Raw genomic sequence first — 17,137 nt, forward strand, 5'->3', positions numbered from 1 at the left:
GATGCCTAAAGTTGATGAGCATCTTGAAAATATTTATAGACTCCGAGCCTCATTAGACTACCCATAACAATAAAGCCATTTCACAATATCTACAGCTGTAGAGCCTGCTCAGAATATTCACAGGTTAAATTCTTCCTTAGAATGCATCGTATAGCCATGCAGTGCCTTCTGAACTCTATTTCCTATGAAAGAACTCACGGGTTGGCTTAGAATACTCTTACTTTTTTATCCAGCAGCTTCCTTCTAGGGGTGTGCATTTGTTTCCAACGTATTGGTAATCCGCAATGTATAGGGCCATATTTGTTGTATTCGTGGGGAAGCAAAACGTATCGCGATTCCCCACGAATACAATGAATCTTCACCAAATTATCCTGCCGTCTAAAGGAGCGAATTTAAACAAACCCCCCCACCCTCTTGACCCCCCCAAGATTTACCAAAACTCCCTGGTGGTCCAGTGGGAGGTCCGGGAGCCATCTCCTGCATTCACGCTGTCAGCTGCCGGTATTTAAAATGGCGCCGATAGCCTTTGACCTTACTATGTCACAAGGGCTACCGGTGCCATTGGTCAGCCCCGTCACATGATTAGAGCAATGGATGGCCGGCGCCATCTTGTGCTCCTACCATGTGACAGGGGCTGACCAATGGCACCGGTAGCCCATGTGATATAGTAAGGGCAAAGGCTATCAGCGCCATTTTGATTACTGGCAGCCGACGCCCCGAGTGCAGGAGATCGCTCGTGGATGCCCGCGGGACCACCAGGGACTTTTGGCAAGTCTTGGGGGACCCTCCTGACCCCCACAAGACTTGCAAAAGTCCCTGGTGGTCCCGCGGGGGTCCGGGAGCGACCTCCTGCACTCGGGCCGTCGGCTGCCAGCTATTCAAAATGGTGCCGATAGCCTTTCCCTGAACGTACCGGATCAGTCCAGACTGTTGGGTTTTGCCTCCGCACCAGCAGGTGGAGGCAGACCAAGATTTGACAGGCTCTGCCATATATACCAGGGTGCCACCCACGCCACCCACAGCCTGCCAGTATTTCTCTGTCTCCAGCAGTTGGTCTGGGTGCAGATCCCACAGCCTGGACACATTAAATTTTTAGAGATCAGGGAGGATAGGCAGTCAGGGGATTGTTGTTCCTGTTTGCTTTCCTCCTTTTTTTTAAGTTGGTTTAAAAAAAAAAATTAACAACTGAAGAAGAGGAAACAGGCTTGAGGCAGCCAGGTCCTTGGTTCCCAGGGGGTTGTTTAGGTCCTGAGGGGACCATCCCCCCTGGTAGAGCAGGTTTCTGGGCTAAGGGATTGAGGACTCTGCTTCACTAAGCCCAGCAGGGGTGATACCGGGGAGCCCGGCTCACTCTCCCCCGCAGGACCGATCCAGCACTCAGTGAGGGACAGCTCCGGAGGTACAAGTAAACAAAAAAAAAAAAAAAAGTTAGCTTTAGTTTTTTGTCTCTCCGGTCTTCTTGCGGCGCCATTTATTTCTCTTCCCTGCCTCCCTCCCGTTCCCCCACGGTGGTTTCTTTTAGTTTCGCGCATTTTTCTCAGGGAGCCGACATGCCACAAGGCACGGCCTGCAAGGCCTGCGGCTCCACCAGCGCGCGCCTCTCGCAGGATGGGCTTTGTTCAGCCTGCATCCCCGGAGGCGAGGGATCGTCGGGGGCGGTTTGGGGGATCTTAGTTAGCCAGCGTGCGCTTGAGATCACGATCGGGGAGCGCCCCCAGTTCCCTCCCGGGCCAGCACCCTGAAGTGCGGGAAAAGCCGCCATTTTGCCGGTGAGCCAGTCAGTCGTGCCGATCTCGGAGGAGGCCCGGAATTCCCTGCCCCCTCTCTCCACAGCTTACGTTTTCGTGGCCGGGGTCCCCGGTCGCGGCAGCAGGGGGGGGAAGGGGCCTGATACGGCCTCCTCGGATTCAGACTCCGCCTCCTCTTTCTTGTCGGAGTTCATTCTTGCTATGCACAGGGCCTTTAAGGCCCGTAAGGCTGGCAAGCATTGCTCTCCCCATCAGGGGCCCCCTGGGGTCCCTCCTGCATCGGGGGAGCCTAGGCAAGGATCAGAGAAGGAGGGAGCCCCCAAAGCCAAGCAGCCCCTTCGGGCTCTTCCTCCCAGGGAGGACACGGAGTCCTCCGATGACTCGGCGGACCCAGAAGATCCTGGGGCCCCCTCCCCTCCCCCCAAGGGGGGCAGAGGGAGATGGTGGGCCAGCACAGGGGTCGACACGGCAGAGCCAGACTGCAGAGGAGGATGTCCCTCGGGTGATACGTCTCTTCTGGCGGGATGAGTTGCCCCCCCTTATTCCCGCCATCTTGGGGGAATTGGGGATTGATACCCCTCCGGCGGAGGCTAAGCTGGGCTCGATGGATCAGGTGTTACTGGGATTGAGAGGGCCCTCTAGCACTTTCCCTTTCCACTTCTCATCGATGGACCTGCTGTATCGTGAATGGGATACCCCAGACCTAGACCTGAAGGTTTTGAAGGCCATGGATAAGCTTTATCCCTTTCCGGAGGAAGCTCTGGAAGTATTGCGAGTCCCGAAGGTGGATGCGGCAGTGTTGGCGGTGACGAAGAGGACGACCATTCCGGTCACGGGCACCATGGCACTGAAGGATTTACAGGATTGCAAATTGGAGATCCAATTGAAGAAGATTTTCGAGGTATCCGCCCTGGGGGTTCGAGCGGCGATCTGTAGTAACTTTGCCCTGCGGGCAGGGCTGCATTGGGTGCAACAATTACTTGCTAATGAGGCTCTGTCAGAGGAAGAAGCCAGACAGGCCGGGCGTCTAGAGGCGGTGGTCTCTTACAGCGCGGATGCGCTGCATGACCTCCTTAGGACTTCGGCGTGATCCATGGTGTCCGCAGTCTCAGCCCAACACCTCCTGTGGTTGCGCAACTGGTCAGCAGATGGAGCCGCCAAGTCTCGCCTGGGCTCTTTACCCTTTAAGGGAAAACTGCTTTTCGGCAAGGAGTTGGATGACATGATATAGTTACTGGGTGAGAATAAAGGCTATCGCCTGCCGGAGGACCAGACACAATCCAAGGGGTCCTTCTCGTCTCGGTCGCATTTTCGGAGTAACTGCAAGTCACGAGCCCCTCGACCTAGTACACCCTTGACTTCCTTTCGTTCAGGGGGAGTTAGACAGCAGCCTCAGCCCTTTCGGGGGCGGCATTTGGAAGACCTTCCTCCACCTCATCCACCCCCGGCGGTAAGTCTACTCAATGATGGCCTGCTGGTCCTTTCCTCGGTGCCGAGGGTAGGGTGCAGACTATCCCTCTTTTACGAGGCTTGGACCGCGATCACAACAGACCAGTGGGTACTATCAGTAATAAGACACGGCTACGCTTTAGATTTTGCTCAGCAGCCCAGGCCGAGGTTCTTCCCATCCTCTTGCGGCTACGCAGACAAGCGAGAAGCGGTCTACCAGACGTTGGTCCGCTTGCGAAACCTGGGGGACATTTTCCGGTTCCCGTTTTGGAGCAACAAAAGGACACTACTCCATATACTTTGTCGTTCCAAAGAAAGAAGGCTCTTTTTGGCCCATCCTCGACCTGAAGGAGGTCAACCGATGTCTGGGGTTATCACATTTTCGCATGGAGACCCTGAGGTCCATGATTGCTTCAGTGAGACCAGGAGAGTTTCTGGCCTCACTGGACCTCACGGAGGCATACTTTCACATCTGGATTCACAAGAATCACCAGAAATATCTCAGGTTGTTCGTGTTGGGACAGCATTTTCAATTCCAGGCATTACCCTTCGGACTCGCGACCGCCCCCAGGACTTTCACCAAGATTATGGTGGTAGTGGTGGCGCAGTTACGGCGAGAGGGTCTTTTGGTGCATCCATACCTGGACGATTGGTTGATCTGAGCAAAATCCGAGGATCTCTGTCACTCTGTGATCAAGCGGGTACTACAGCTGTTGCACTCTCTCGGCTGGGTGGTGAACACAGCCAAGAGTCAGCTCAATCCCTCTCAGTCTCTGGAATTTTTGGGAGCTTTGTTCTACACACGGCAAGGCAAGGTCTTCCTGTCCCTAACCCGTTGTCGCAAATTACGGGGACAGGTCTCGGCCCTGTTGTAGATGCAGCCACCAACGGTGTGGGCCTATCTTCAATTGATTGGTTCCATGGCATCCACACTGGAATTGGTCCTGTGGGCGTTCGCGCATATGCGTTCCTTACAATCGGCATTACTTTCCCACTGGAACCCAGTTTCCGAGCAGTTCCATCTTCCATTGCCCCTGATGGCTTTGGCGAGGGCCAGTCTGGGATGCTGGTTACACTCGGGCAATCTTCTCAAAGGGGTTTCGATCCTAGCTCCGGATTGGACGATCCTCCCCTCGGATGCGAGCCTCTCCGGCTGGGGGGTGGTGTGTCTGCGACAGTCAGCACAGGGACGCTGGCCCGCTCCGAATCAAGGTGGTCGATCAATCGCCTGGAAACCAGGGCGGTACGTCTGGCGCTGAGAGTCTTCCTCCCCCTAGTTCAGGGAAGAGCGGTCAGGGTCCTGTCCAACAACGCGACTACTGTGGCATACATCAATCATCAGGGGGGGACCCAGAGTCGTCCGGTGGCCCTAGAGGCTCATCTTCTCTTCCAATGGGTGGAAAGGCGTCTCCTAAGCATAGCCGCGTCCCATATTGCAGGGGTAGACAACGTTCACGCGGATTTCCTGAGCAGACATCAGCTCAACCCCGGCGAATGGGAGCTGATGGACAGTGTTTTCCAGCTCATCTGCGACAAGTGGGGGCAGCCAGCCATGGACCTGATGGCAACCTTTCAGAACGCCAAGGCTCCACGCTTCTTCTCTCGGCGCAGGGAGCCAGAAGCGGAAGGGGTAGATGCATTGGCATTGACCTGGCCGACCTCAATCCTTCTGTATGTCTTTCCCCCCTGGCCTCTCGTAGGAAAAGTCCTCCGTCGCATAGAGACTCACCTGCGGAAGTTATCTTGGTGGCCCCAGAATGGCCACGATGGCCGTGGTTCGCAGACCTCGTCAATCTGGCCACGGAACCTCCACTCCGTCTCCCGGCAATACCGAATCTGCTTCATCAGGGACCGGTCTGTTTCGATCAGGTAGATCGCTTCTGTCTAGCGGCATGGCTTTTGAGAGGCGCCGTTTGAGGGACAAAGGTTATTCGGAGGCGGTGGTGTCTACTCTCCTTCGGTCGCGTAAGACCTCGACCTCCATTTCCTACATTAGGGTCTGGAAAGTTTTCGAGTCCTGGTGTGTTTCTCGGATGGTCCCACCTGTCCGGGTGGCCGTTTCCGATATTCTAGCTTTCCTCAAGGATGGTCTGGCCAAGGGACTGTCTTGTAGTTCATTGCGTGTTCAGGTGGCAGCCCTCGGTTGATTACGGGGCACAGTGGAAGGGAGAACGCTGTCCTCTCACCCTGATATTGTCCGTTTTTTGAAGGGGGCGAAACATTTGCTTCCACCCCTTCGGGCTCCTTGTCCCTCCTGGAACCTCAATGTAGTACTCAAGTTTTGGGCTCACCTCCGTTTGGCCCTTGAAGAGGGCTACACTGAAGGATCTTACGCTGAAGGTCATGTTTTTGGTGGCAATCACTTCAGCCAGGAGGGTTTCCGAGCTTCAGGCTTTGTCATGTAGGGAGCCCTTCTTGCGTATCTCTGATTCCGGAGTTAGCCTTCGGATGGTTCCCTCATTCTTACCTAAAGTGGTTTCCTCATTCCACCTGAACCAATCGGTGGAGCTACCGTCCTTTTCGCATCTTGATAGCTCGGATTCCTTGTCCAAAGAGTTGAAGAAGTTGGATGTAAGGCGGGCCCTGCTCCACTATCTGGAGATCACTAATAGTTTTCGGGTTTCCAATCATCGTTTTGTATTGTGGAAGGGTCCCAAGAAGGGTAACATGGCTTCCAAGACTACCATCTCGCGTTGGTTGAAGGAGGCCATAAATGCGGTGTATCTCTTGACTGGTCGGCCTTTGCCCTTAGGAGTGAAGGCGCACTCCACTCGTTCTCAGGCGGCTTCCTGGGCGGAGTGTCAGCAGATCTCTCCTCTAGAGATCTGTAAGGCAGCGACTTGGAAGTCGTTGCACACGTTTGCACGTCACTATCGTCTGGATGTACAGGACTCCAGGGAGGGCAATTTCGAAGCAGGCGTGTTGAGAGCGGGTCTCTCCATTTCCCTCCCTATGTAGCTGAGTTCTGGTACATCCCAGGAGTCTGGATTGATCTGGTACGTACAGGGAAAAGAATATTAGGTCTTACCTTCAATAATTTTCGTTCCTGTAGTACCAAGGGTCAGTCCAGAGTCCCTCCCACTGCTGCGTGAAGTTCGGAGAGTCCACTGTTCCAAAATTTTTGCCATGTGTTAAGTGGCTCGGTAGAGCTGATCTTATCTGTTCCTTATGTTTAGTTGGGTCGGATCCTAGTTGGAGGGGAGTGACCTGAGGGGTTTCCCGGTTCATTTTCATGTATATAGTTAGTGACAGTTGGGGATCATTCTGCTTTGACATGACGTAATACTGGCAGGCTGTGGGTGGCACCCTGGTATATATGGCAGAGCCTGTCAAATCTTGCTCTGTCTCCACCTGCTGGTGCGGAGGCAAAACCCAGGAGTCTGGACTGATCCTTGGTACTACAGGAATGAAAATTATCGAAGGTAAGACCTAATTTTCTTTTGCCCTCACTATGTCACAGGGTCCAACCAACGGTAGCCCCTGTGACATAGTAAGGGCAAAGGCTATCGGCACTATTTTGAATACTGGCAGCCGACGGCCCGAGTGCAGGTCGCTCTTGGATCCCCGCCGGGCCACCAGGGACTTTTGGCAAGTCTTGTGGGGGTCAGGAGGGTCCCCCAAGACTTGCCAAAAGTCCCTGGTGGTCCAGCGGGGGTCCGGGAGTGATCTCCTGCATTCGGGCCGTTGACTGCCAGTAATCAAAATGGCGCCGATAGCCTTTGCCCTCACTATGTCACAGGGGCCGACCAATGGCACCGATAGTCCCTGTGACATAGTAAGGTCAAAGGCTATCGGTGCCATTTTGAATACCGGCAGCCAATGGCGTGAGTGCAGGAGATGGCTCCCGGATTCCCCGCCGGGCCACCAGGGAGTTTTGGTAAGTCATGGGGGGGTCAGGAGGGTGTGGGGTTGTAGTTAATTCAATTTTAGCAGGGAAACAAATAAGAATGAACGCATGAACGTATTGGGGGCCCCCCTTGCGAATGCAACGTATCTGCCCCCTGACGAATACGAATACCAAATGCAACGTATGCCATCCCTCTGCACATCCCTACTTCCTTCTGCACCGTTGCACTTCCAAAGGTTCTGGTGCCATGAGCCTTCACTGGCCCCTACCCTGGGATTTTTTTTCCCCCTTTTTATTATCCTCTTCCAGCTTACTTTAATCCAGTCATTGCAGTGACAGTCTCATGCACCCGGGCTCCTTCCAGAACCCTGAAATCATAGGCCTTGAATCCAGCTACTAGGTGTTTCTATTGAATGATGGCTATGACTGTCTTCTCTGCCCTCCACCCCACCACAGACTGTAAATGCTGCATCTGCAGCATCCCCAGTCCTGGTTGACCCAGGGGGTGGAATACCTGAGCTGGAATTTGAATCCAGGTTCTTCCACATGGCAATGAACAGCATTGCCACTGACACCAAGCTGGCTTATAGTCGTTTTTTTCAGATGCCTCTTTATAGTATGTAATATTATAAACCTTCCTCTTGGAAAACTTATTACTGCAGTGTCATCTGAGAATATTTGTCACCTCAAAGAAACCAGTATCATTTATCTTTTCAGAATGGATATAATTTTATAGTATGCTTAGATCACATGTTACTACAATGACTCCTTGTGAGAATATTGTTTATGTGCCTGGGGAATTTTATTGTCTCTCAGTCTTTCCTACATAAATATGCATATTTTACAGGGTGGAATTAATACTAGTGTGCCTCATGGTGGTATATATGTGAAAACTGTTGTACCTGGAGGAGCTGCAGATAAGGAGGGAAAAATCAAAAGAGGTAAGAATTACAAAATAGTGTATATCAAATTCTACTTAAAACTCCTAATATACAAACATTTTGCTCATCAGAATTATAGTATTATACTGTATAGAACATCTGTCTTCTCAAAATTATAATGTATTCTCACATCACTTGCAATGGGGTTTAACATACAGACACTTGCTGTGTTTAAGCAGTTAAAAATTATAACATAAGCTGCCATGACCAGCTTGGCCTTGTTCTTGTCCTTAACAAGAACCATAACACTATACATGCTCAATAAACTCCAGGACTCAGACTAATTGATTGGAATAATATATAGACCACCGTTTATCAGGCCTTCCTAAATACTCTATGTCCCTTGCCCCACTGTGGGGGAAGGGGGAAGCCAACATGGGGTGAGGAATGCATAATTCCTCTTGGGAGTTTTTTTGGTTTTTTTTAAATTATTCTTTCCTGAAATTTTTCAAAGTATTAAGCTCAAAAAGATAACGCAGGTCATAATGTATATGAGGGGAAAAAACAATATCACAATTGAAACAAATGTAAATTATAGTGAGTGAGTAATTAGTCCACAATAAAGGTAGGAGCTCGGGAAGGAATAATGGATCAGAGAGGGAATAAGACACAGGAAATATAGAAAAAGGAAAAGGAATATAGACTTTGGTAAGATGTTTACATTCCACTAAGGTCTTTGGCAAATTCTTTGGCAGTAGTACCTATATCCTGCACAGTTGGAGTCAGTGGACTACCACAATATCTTACCTGACATTAAAAAAAGCAGAACATTGCGGGGGATCAAGGAAAACATACCTCATACCCTATAACCCCACCACACATTTACAAGGATTTGAATAAGGCCAGAGGGGGAGCATGATGCACTAACTCGGGAAGTCTGTTCCAAGCATTCAGTGCAGCCAGGTAGGAAAGCACGGAGTCAGGAATCAGCGGCAGAGGAGAAGAGCATAGATGTGACTTGCCTGACGAGTGGAGTTCACAAGGAGAGGTAGTGGGGCATTGTGGCATGAAGGCACTTGTAGGTAACAAGTTGCTCAGACAAAAATTAGCTGGGGAACAGGGGGACATATTCAATCTCAAGTTTTGTCTATGCAGTTGCAAAACTTGCCCAGACAAACCATGGAAATTTTGTTGACCTCATGGTCTCCAATTGGCATTAGCAACAAATCTACACAGCAAGTCCCTTGCTGTTGAGTTCCAAAATTCCATAGATTCAATTGGACTTTGGTCTCTATTGCCTCCACTCCTCATGTCAGCTTCCTGAATATGGACCATTTCCAGTGAGAAAGAAAATCAGCAATCTTGCTTTGGACCTTGGGGCATGTCTGATTCATGGAGTGATGATTCACCCTAAATACTGTTGGATACTAATAGATATCTAGTAGAAGCTTCTGAGAGCAGCTTCAAGGTTGCCAGAGGATGTTGTTAAGGCAGCTGAGTTTAAGAAAGTTTTGGATAAGTTCCTGGAGGAGAAGTCCAAAAACTGCTATTAATCAATAGGGAATAGCCACTGCTTGTTGCCGGCATTAGTAGCATGGGATCTATTTAATGTTTGGGTACTTGCCAGGTACTTGTGACATGGATTGGCCATTGTTGGAGACAGGATACTGGGCTTGATGGACCCTCGGTCTGATCCAGTATGGCATATTTTATGTTCTTAAGGCACTGCTAGATTTAGAAAGTGGCAAAAACGTAGAGACCCCCGTTCAAATTGGCTGGGAATATCTCCTGCTTTGCCAAATCTTCATGTAGTGATTTACTCACACTGATGCAGTGCTTAGCAGCCTGCCATCAAGCCATTCCTCTTGGGCAGTTTTAATTTCCATATAAAATTTTGGAACCAGTTTACCAGAGCGTGATAAAACATTTATCATGCAATGAATGTGTTTACTTCAGATAAGCAACTCACCTTATGTACCAAGCATTTGCGGTTTCTGTTAAGATGCGGTAAGTGGTATTATCATGGTTGCGATGAGTGTTTTCATGGTTATCTGTAGCAGATATGGTTAAGCTAATGGAAAATAATGAAAAGCTTGGATGTTCTCCACTATTTATGAAGACATAAGTGGTATGGTATTTACCATGTAAAAAATAAAAGTCAAGAAAAAACTCACAAACAAGAAGGTGTCATTAAGTGCAGACTTCAGTAGGTTTAAAAGAGCAAACCTGACAAGAAGACTTTTTTCACTAATGTGGATCCTCTGTTGGTGCTTTGCCTATAGCAGCAGAGACAAAGGAGGAAGGATATGAGTAAGAATAGAAAGATTGAAAAGCGTGACAAGAAGATGTGAGAGAGAGGAAGAAATGACAGACAAAAAAGGAAGGAATGGGAAAGAGAAATGTAGGAAAAAGAGAGAGAAAGGGAGGAAAGACGCATAGAACAGCAAGCGAGATGGGAGGGAAACCCTCAGCAGGTACCCCTGCAGAAGAGGCCCCGCAGGCAATACCAGTACAGAGCCAGCTTTTCTATGCCCTGAATCACTGTAGTGTGCCTTCAAACTCTACTAGTAAGTCCTTCAGTCATAGCAAAGTTTGTATGGAGCATGGCCTCCCTTCTATAGTTCTGGTTGGATGACCTAGTATTGTAGATACCATCTCCTGAGTAGTCATTTGCAATCTGCTGCGAGCGGAGCGTGTCCCATGGAGGCCTTCATCTTCGCTGTGAACACGCACGCTCCATTTGCAGCATGCCGGGACCTTCATCTTCACTGCACATGGCACACCTGGACCTTCATATTCACCACGAATGGTGCTCGCTCTTTTCACGGCACGCCGGGGCCTTCATCTTCGCCGTGCATAGTGCACCGGGGCCTTCATCTTCACCACGAACGGCACGCGCTCCGTTCGCGGCATGCCCTGGCTTTCATCTTCGCCGCACATGACACGCCGAGGCTTCATCTTCACCGCGAACGATGCGCTCTGTTCGCAGTACGCCGGGGCCTTCATCTTCTATACTATTTTCTGCGCAAAATTTGGCAATTCTGTGCGGGGGGAGGGAATTCTGCACAAATTTTGCACTCCGCAATAGCGCAGAATTCCCCCAGGACTACTACTTGCAGTTCTCTGCAGCACACCTAGATACCCTCCCCCATTTCATCCCCACTCCCCCCCAAAAAAAAACAGTGATGGCCTTGGCTAGCTTCTTTCACATCTTGAACCTTTTGCTGAACTTGGTGAGTTGTACTCCAGAACCTGGTCATACATTCCACCTTGGTGCTGAACAGGACTTTACAGTTCCTGTTCCTATCCCAGATCAGTCCAGACAAGTGGGTTTTGCATCCCTACCAGCAGATGGAGGCAGAGAATAAAAACCTTTCAGGCACTGCTACATAACTGAATGCCACCTGCAGTCCCTCAGTATTTCTCTGTCTCCAGCAGATGATAGACATGCAAATCTGCAGTCTGAGAAATAAGAAAGTCAGCATTTTTAGAAGAGATGCTTCCTGAGGTGTTAGGCACCTTCATGGCCCATCCCTCAGATAGAGCTGGGTGAGCGGGAAGTTGGTGATCCGTCTGGCCTCTGCCTGCTGCATCCGGAGGGATTGACAGCCAGTGGTCTGGCTCCCTCTCTCCTTCTGTAGTCTCCTCCCCAGTGCCTTCGCCCGGATAGAGAGAAGTATGCCTATTCTCAAGGGTTATCTTGTTAAAGAGAGCTGGGCTTTTAAATTATTAAAAAAAAAACCCAAAGAAGAAGAGAAAGCTGCAGGAGCTTGAAAGGCTGGAAGGGTGGTGCGTATCTTCAGCAGGAGCTGGTAGTGCCATGGGGATACACACTGACAGTCCCCCATCAGCATCGGGGTCTGGAGCAGTTCGAGGAGGGTGGCACAATATGGCAGCAGGGCTCCTTCAATCGCGCACCTCTGCGGGCCTTCTGAACCACGCAGTGCTGCAATCAGGCCGCAATCAGTTACAATGGTGCCAATTTCTCACCGTGGGAGATCCTGCAGGGCATGCAGCTCATGGTGCGGCCAGTTTAATTCCTCAATGTTTTGCATGGACTGTGCCTTCGTGAGGGAGGGAACCTCTGTTGAGGCAGACAGCAGGAAGAGAGTCACAAATCAGCAGAGCCCGCTACAGAGGTCCCTGGGGGGATCAGAAATGCAGCTAATTTGGCTGAGGCATGCAGTAAGAAGCAGGATGCTTCCGGGGGGCCCAGGGACTCCCCTCCTTCTCTATCTTCGATAGTCCAATCTGTATCAGAGGACCAGGAATGGGGGGGGGGGGGGGGGAGAGAGAGTCTGAAGGAAGCATGCAGGCTGAGGATTCCGCAGAGCTGGAAGTTTTCTCAGCGGATTTTGTTCTACTCCTTTACAAGGCCTATTTGGCTACGAAGGGAGCAGGGAGAAATAAGGTGCACTGGGTTCTTCAACTTCAGGACAAAAGCAAACCTTGGGAAGACAATAGTGCTTTCAGGGTACCCGCAGACCCTCCACCGACTCTTCTGGTCAGGGGACTGTAGGAGGAAAGTCCTCGCAATGAGTCCAGAGGGGTCCACTCTTCCATAAGGGGGAAGATTAGCTCACTTTTACTGGGAGTGGGCCAAGATCATGTTGGAACAATGGGTCCTGGAGATGGTAACGGATGGTTATGCTTTAGAATTTTTGTGCCTAATCAGAAAAGCCTTCCTGGAGTCTCATTGCTCATCTTGAAGTAAGCAAGACACGGTTCGGGACACGCTACATTAGTTGCAAAGGCTGGACGCAATTGTTCCAGTCCCTCCAGCAGAGCAGGGACAGAGAAGAACTTGATTTATTTAGTGGTTCCCAAACACGAGAGCAATTTTCAGCCTATTCTGGATCTTCAGAAGCTCAATTTGCCATTGCGAGTTCCATGCTTTCATATGGAAACATTGCAGATGGTGATAGCAGCAGTCCGCAGGAGATAGTTTCTGGCATCATTTGACCTGACTGAAGCCTATATAAATTGGATTCGTGAGAGGAGATGGTAATAATAGAATTAAACGCGTGCAGCGTATTGAAGACTTGTGAAAGGTTGGTTTTGAGATTGAAATATAGTTATGGTTAGATTATGGGGGTAATTTTCAAAAGGAGTTACACATGTAAATGTAACTATTATCGTAGCAATTTTCAAAAGCCATTTACTGGAGTAAAGTGCACTTACACAAGTAAATCCTATGGACAATTCAATGGCATATATTATAGCAATTTTCAAAAGCCCACTTACTCAAGTAAAGTGCATTTACTCGAGTAAAACCCTGTTTTACTCGAGTAAATGCTTTTTAAAATCAGGCCCTATATGCATAAAACACTTTTTGGAGCATTATTATCTGTCTTTATTTCAGGTGGTGAGCTCATATATATATGATGTGCAGCTGCTTTTATTTGGGAGGAACAGATATTTTGAATTGTGGAGAAAGTGAGTTTTTTTGCTGTTGAGGTTGTGGGTGAAAATGTGGGGGAAGAATCTGTTTTGAACATTTGTTTATTTATTTAAGATAATTGCTTCGTTGTCTAATTTTTGAAGATTATAGTACTTTCTGGGCTCTTGAACGTGTGATGCCTCAACAATTGAAAACTGGAGAGTCTTGCTAATCCTTGGCTGGATTGGGCGTAAGCGTCCCCTGAAGAAGCTGCGGCGAAACAGGGATCCTTGTTGGGACGTGGTGGATTGCTTCCACTTGGAATGAATATATGGTGGAGCATGCCCAAATGAAGATAGCTCCAACCATCAAAGTTTTGATGGTTTTAGAGGTGTGAGGGAGGTGGTGTAGTGCTCCCTTATGACATTAGTAAGTGGTGGAGCCTGGTGAGATGTAGATAACTTCGATAATAATAGGGTTGAGGATTTTAGATGTTTGGTGTTTTAGTGGGTGGGAAGTGTGTGTGATATGAATGTATGAGTGTTTGGAGGGGAGTTTTAAGTCAGTGCTGCTATGGTGGGGTGGTAATGCTGGTATAATGTCCATGAGGATGCACATGTCTCTGTATCACTGATGTAATTAACTAATTATGGATATATTTATATTTTAATGTGTATGTATTTCTATTGATATATGTTTGAAATATATTGATAAATATGCTCTGGAAAATGATGTTCATTGATTAATTGATGTATTAAAGATTTATAGAGTAATACTACTGGATCACCTATGTATGTGTGTGTTGTGCAAATAGTAGGGGGTCTATATTCTCTCTGGTTGTGTTTACCATATCAGGCAATTTATTCAGCCAGACGGATTTCGGAGCTTCAGGCTTTGTCATGTAGAGATCCTTTATGAGGATTATGGGAGATGGTGTGATGCTGCGTACAGTCTCCTTTTTACTGAAGGTAGTCTCGTTCCATGTGAACCAAATGGTCGCGGGAGACACCGCCTGCAAGAGAACGTCATTTATCGGATGTTCTTCGGATTCTGTTGCGATATCTTAAGATCACAAACAGTATTCATCACTCAGGTCATCTCTTTGTTCTGTTCAGTGGAGCGAAGAAAGGATGTCTGGCGTCTAAAGCCACAGTTTCTCACTGGTTAAAGGAGACTATTTTTTTGGCCTATTTTTATAAAGGCCGTGCGGCCCCATTAGGGTTGCGAGCACATTCTACTAGGGCGCAAGCAGCCTCCTGGGCACAGTGTCAGTTGGTGTGACCTCAGGAGATATGTAGAGCTGCGACATGGTCTATGCTTCACCCTTTCACCAGACATTACTAGCTGGATGTTTGGATTCGGGAGCATGCGGCGTTTGGCAAGAGTGTCTTGTGAGCGGGTCTTTCAGGGTTCTGCCCATTGTAGGGGAGCTTGGGCCTGATCTGGGCTATGAACAGGAAAGGGAAAATTGGTTTTTACCTACTAATTTTCATTTCTGGAATACCACAGATCAATCCAGAGGCCCGTCCCTTTAGTTCTGAAAGACTGTTGTAGCTATGATTAGAATCTAATTCAAAGCTTTCCATTTGTATATATGTTGAACCGATGAAGCTTGGTGTTTTTCAGTTCCTTGTTCAGGGGGCTCCAACCCTGGGTTCTCTTCGCCCTAGAAGGGAAAGTTTGATCCTCTACATTGGCTTGGGTACTGCAGGTGGCATTCTTGGTTATACAGCAGTACCTGAAAAGTTTTTATTCTCTATCTCCATTGCTGGTAGGGATGCAAAACCCACTTGTGTGGACTGATCTGTGATATTTGAGGTACAAATATTAGCAGGTAAGAACAAATTTTCCTATCTCAGGCTTGGGTAGAAGCATCTCTGCTCTGTTTATTGCATGTGATGCCATGTTCACATTTAGTGTTTCAGAAAGATGAGATGGTTCTCTCCCTTCCTGCCATTTCTTCACTCTATCGCAGGGGTGGCGAACTCTGGTCCTCAAGACCCACAAATAGGTCTGGTTTTTGGGATATCCACCCTGAATATATATGAGATAGATTTGCATACAATGGAGGCAATGTCTACACATTTATCTCATGCATATTCATTATGGGCATCCTGAGAACCTGGCCTGGTTGTGGCTTGTGAGGATCGAAGTTGGGCACCCCTGCTTTATTGTCTCTTCTACCTTGCCCACCTATCTTCTTCCTCCTTTTCATCTTTTACCTCCTTGTCCTCCTCCTTTTCCTTCTAGCACTGTCTACACGTGGCTTTGGTAGGTAGACTTTATAGTTGCCCTGATTAAGTCACCACTGTTACTTGGTAAATTACTGCATGGTCTTTCTTTCCAGGTGATGCAGACTTTTCATTTGGAAAGTATGATACTGCATGTTAATACTGTAAAATACCATTCAATAATTATGTATCTCATTAGTTAAATATATGGAAAAATACTGGTTGATTTCCTTTTCTGTTTTAATTTTGGCATGAGAGAGCTTTCTCGACAGCTGGTCCAATCTTATGGAATTCTCTTCCACCATCTATCCGCAGTATAAAAGTTTCAAAAAAATCTTTAAAAAGGCCTTTAAAACACACTTATTTAAGCCGGCTTATAGCACAGGTTAATTTAGTTTCTGTCATTTTATTTTTTACTCTGATGTTTTAATTCACTGATTTTTTTAAGAATGTCTGCTTTCTTATGCTGTACATATTTTTTTAATCTGTTTTTTATTTTTATGGATGCATCTTGTACCTTGTTCTGAATTATGGGAGGGTGAATAAATAAGTTGCCTGTAGTAATGTCCCAAAATTATTGCACTGTAGTGCATCAACACCCTCATGTACTAAATGGTTATTGATCATAATATTGTGCTCTGATTGAATATTTGTTGTTGCAGGTGACCGCCTGTTGGAAGTAGATGGAATTAATTTGTGTGGTGTTACACACAAACAAGCAGTGGAATGCCTTAAGAATTCAGGGCAGGTGTGTACAGGTATATGATATAACTTAGCCAACATACATAAAAGTGCAAATTATATTTTCATGTACATTGTTTCCTATGGGGAGCTACAATTTGTTTTACCTTTATTAAAGATTGCTAAGACAGATTTGCTGACTATTCTTTTTTAGGTTTGTTGTTGGTCATTCATATTGTTGTAAAATGTGATTATTATTTTACACAAAAATCTAATCCAGTGTAGTTTGAAAGGGGAATTCATATACTGTATGACTTCATTTCATCCTAAACTGGCATGTTGGATTACATAAGTGTAGCTTGTGTTAATTCCTAGAATTTAAGTTGGTTTTAGTTTCTAAATATATCATGATAAATCCTTTATCCCAAGGGTCAAATATCTGCACAGGGTTCTGCCAGCATATGGCCTTAAAGCAGAGTCGATGCTAGCTGCTTTGCTGCCCTGTGCAACTTATTATTGTGCTGCTCCCCCCCCACACACACACCTTACAGCACTTCCCTGCCGCCACCACCAGCACCACCACTATAGATTCAACTGGAGCCCTTCACAAACCTTTTTTTTCCCAGCAATAATTTTGAGTGCCTTGATCCCACTTATTGAGGGCTGTTGTGGCAGGGTTAGAATAAGACTAACAGATTCCTGTTGGGTGAATTTGGGACACTGATTCCCTGTACCAGTAATTTACTCACACAATATAATTAAAAGCGCAGTGGCTATTATTGAAAAAAAGGTGAGCTCCTAAATTTAGGTGCCTAAATTAAATGCTTAAGTTAAGACCCTAAGTTCAGCTGAAAATAGGCTATGTTTTCAGATGAAATTTTACCTAAATTGAGAGCTGCTATTCATTTGCTTTGACTTAA

At 47.6% G+C, this 17,137-nt stretch overlaps 1 protein-coding gene across 1 annotated transcript in view; it reads left to right on the forward strand.

Moving 5' to 3' along the window:
• LOC115095641 (tyrosine-protein phosphatase non-receptor type 20-like) overlaps positions 1-17,137 on the forward strand; it is a 154,503-nt gene that overhangs the window by 20,502 nt on the left and 116,864 nt on the right. Inside the window, exons 7-8 of the mRNA XM_029609638.1 lie at positions 7,892-7,985; positions 16,199-16,284. Of these exons, the coding sequence (XP_029465498.1) occupies positions 7,892-7,985; positions 16,199-16,284 (180 nt within the window). The remainder of the gene's footprint in view (positions 1-7,891; positions 7,986-16,198; positions 16,285-17,137) is intronic.

The sequence above is a fragment of the Rhinatrema bivittatum genome, chromosome 7 (assembly GCF_901001135.1).
Source record: "Rhinatrema bivittatum chromosome 7, aRhiBiv1.1, whole genome shotgun sequence".
Lineage (NCBI taxonomy): Eukaryota > Metazoa > Chordata > Amphibia > Gymnophiona > Rhinatrematidae > Rhinatrema > Rhinatrema bivittatum.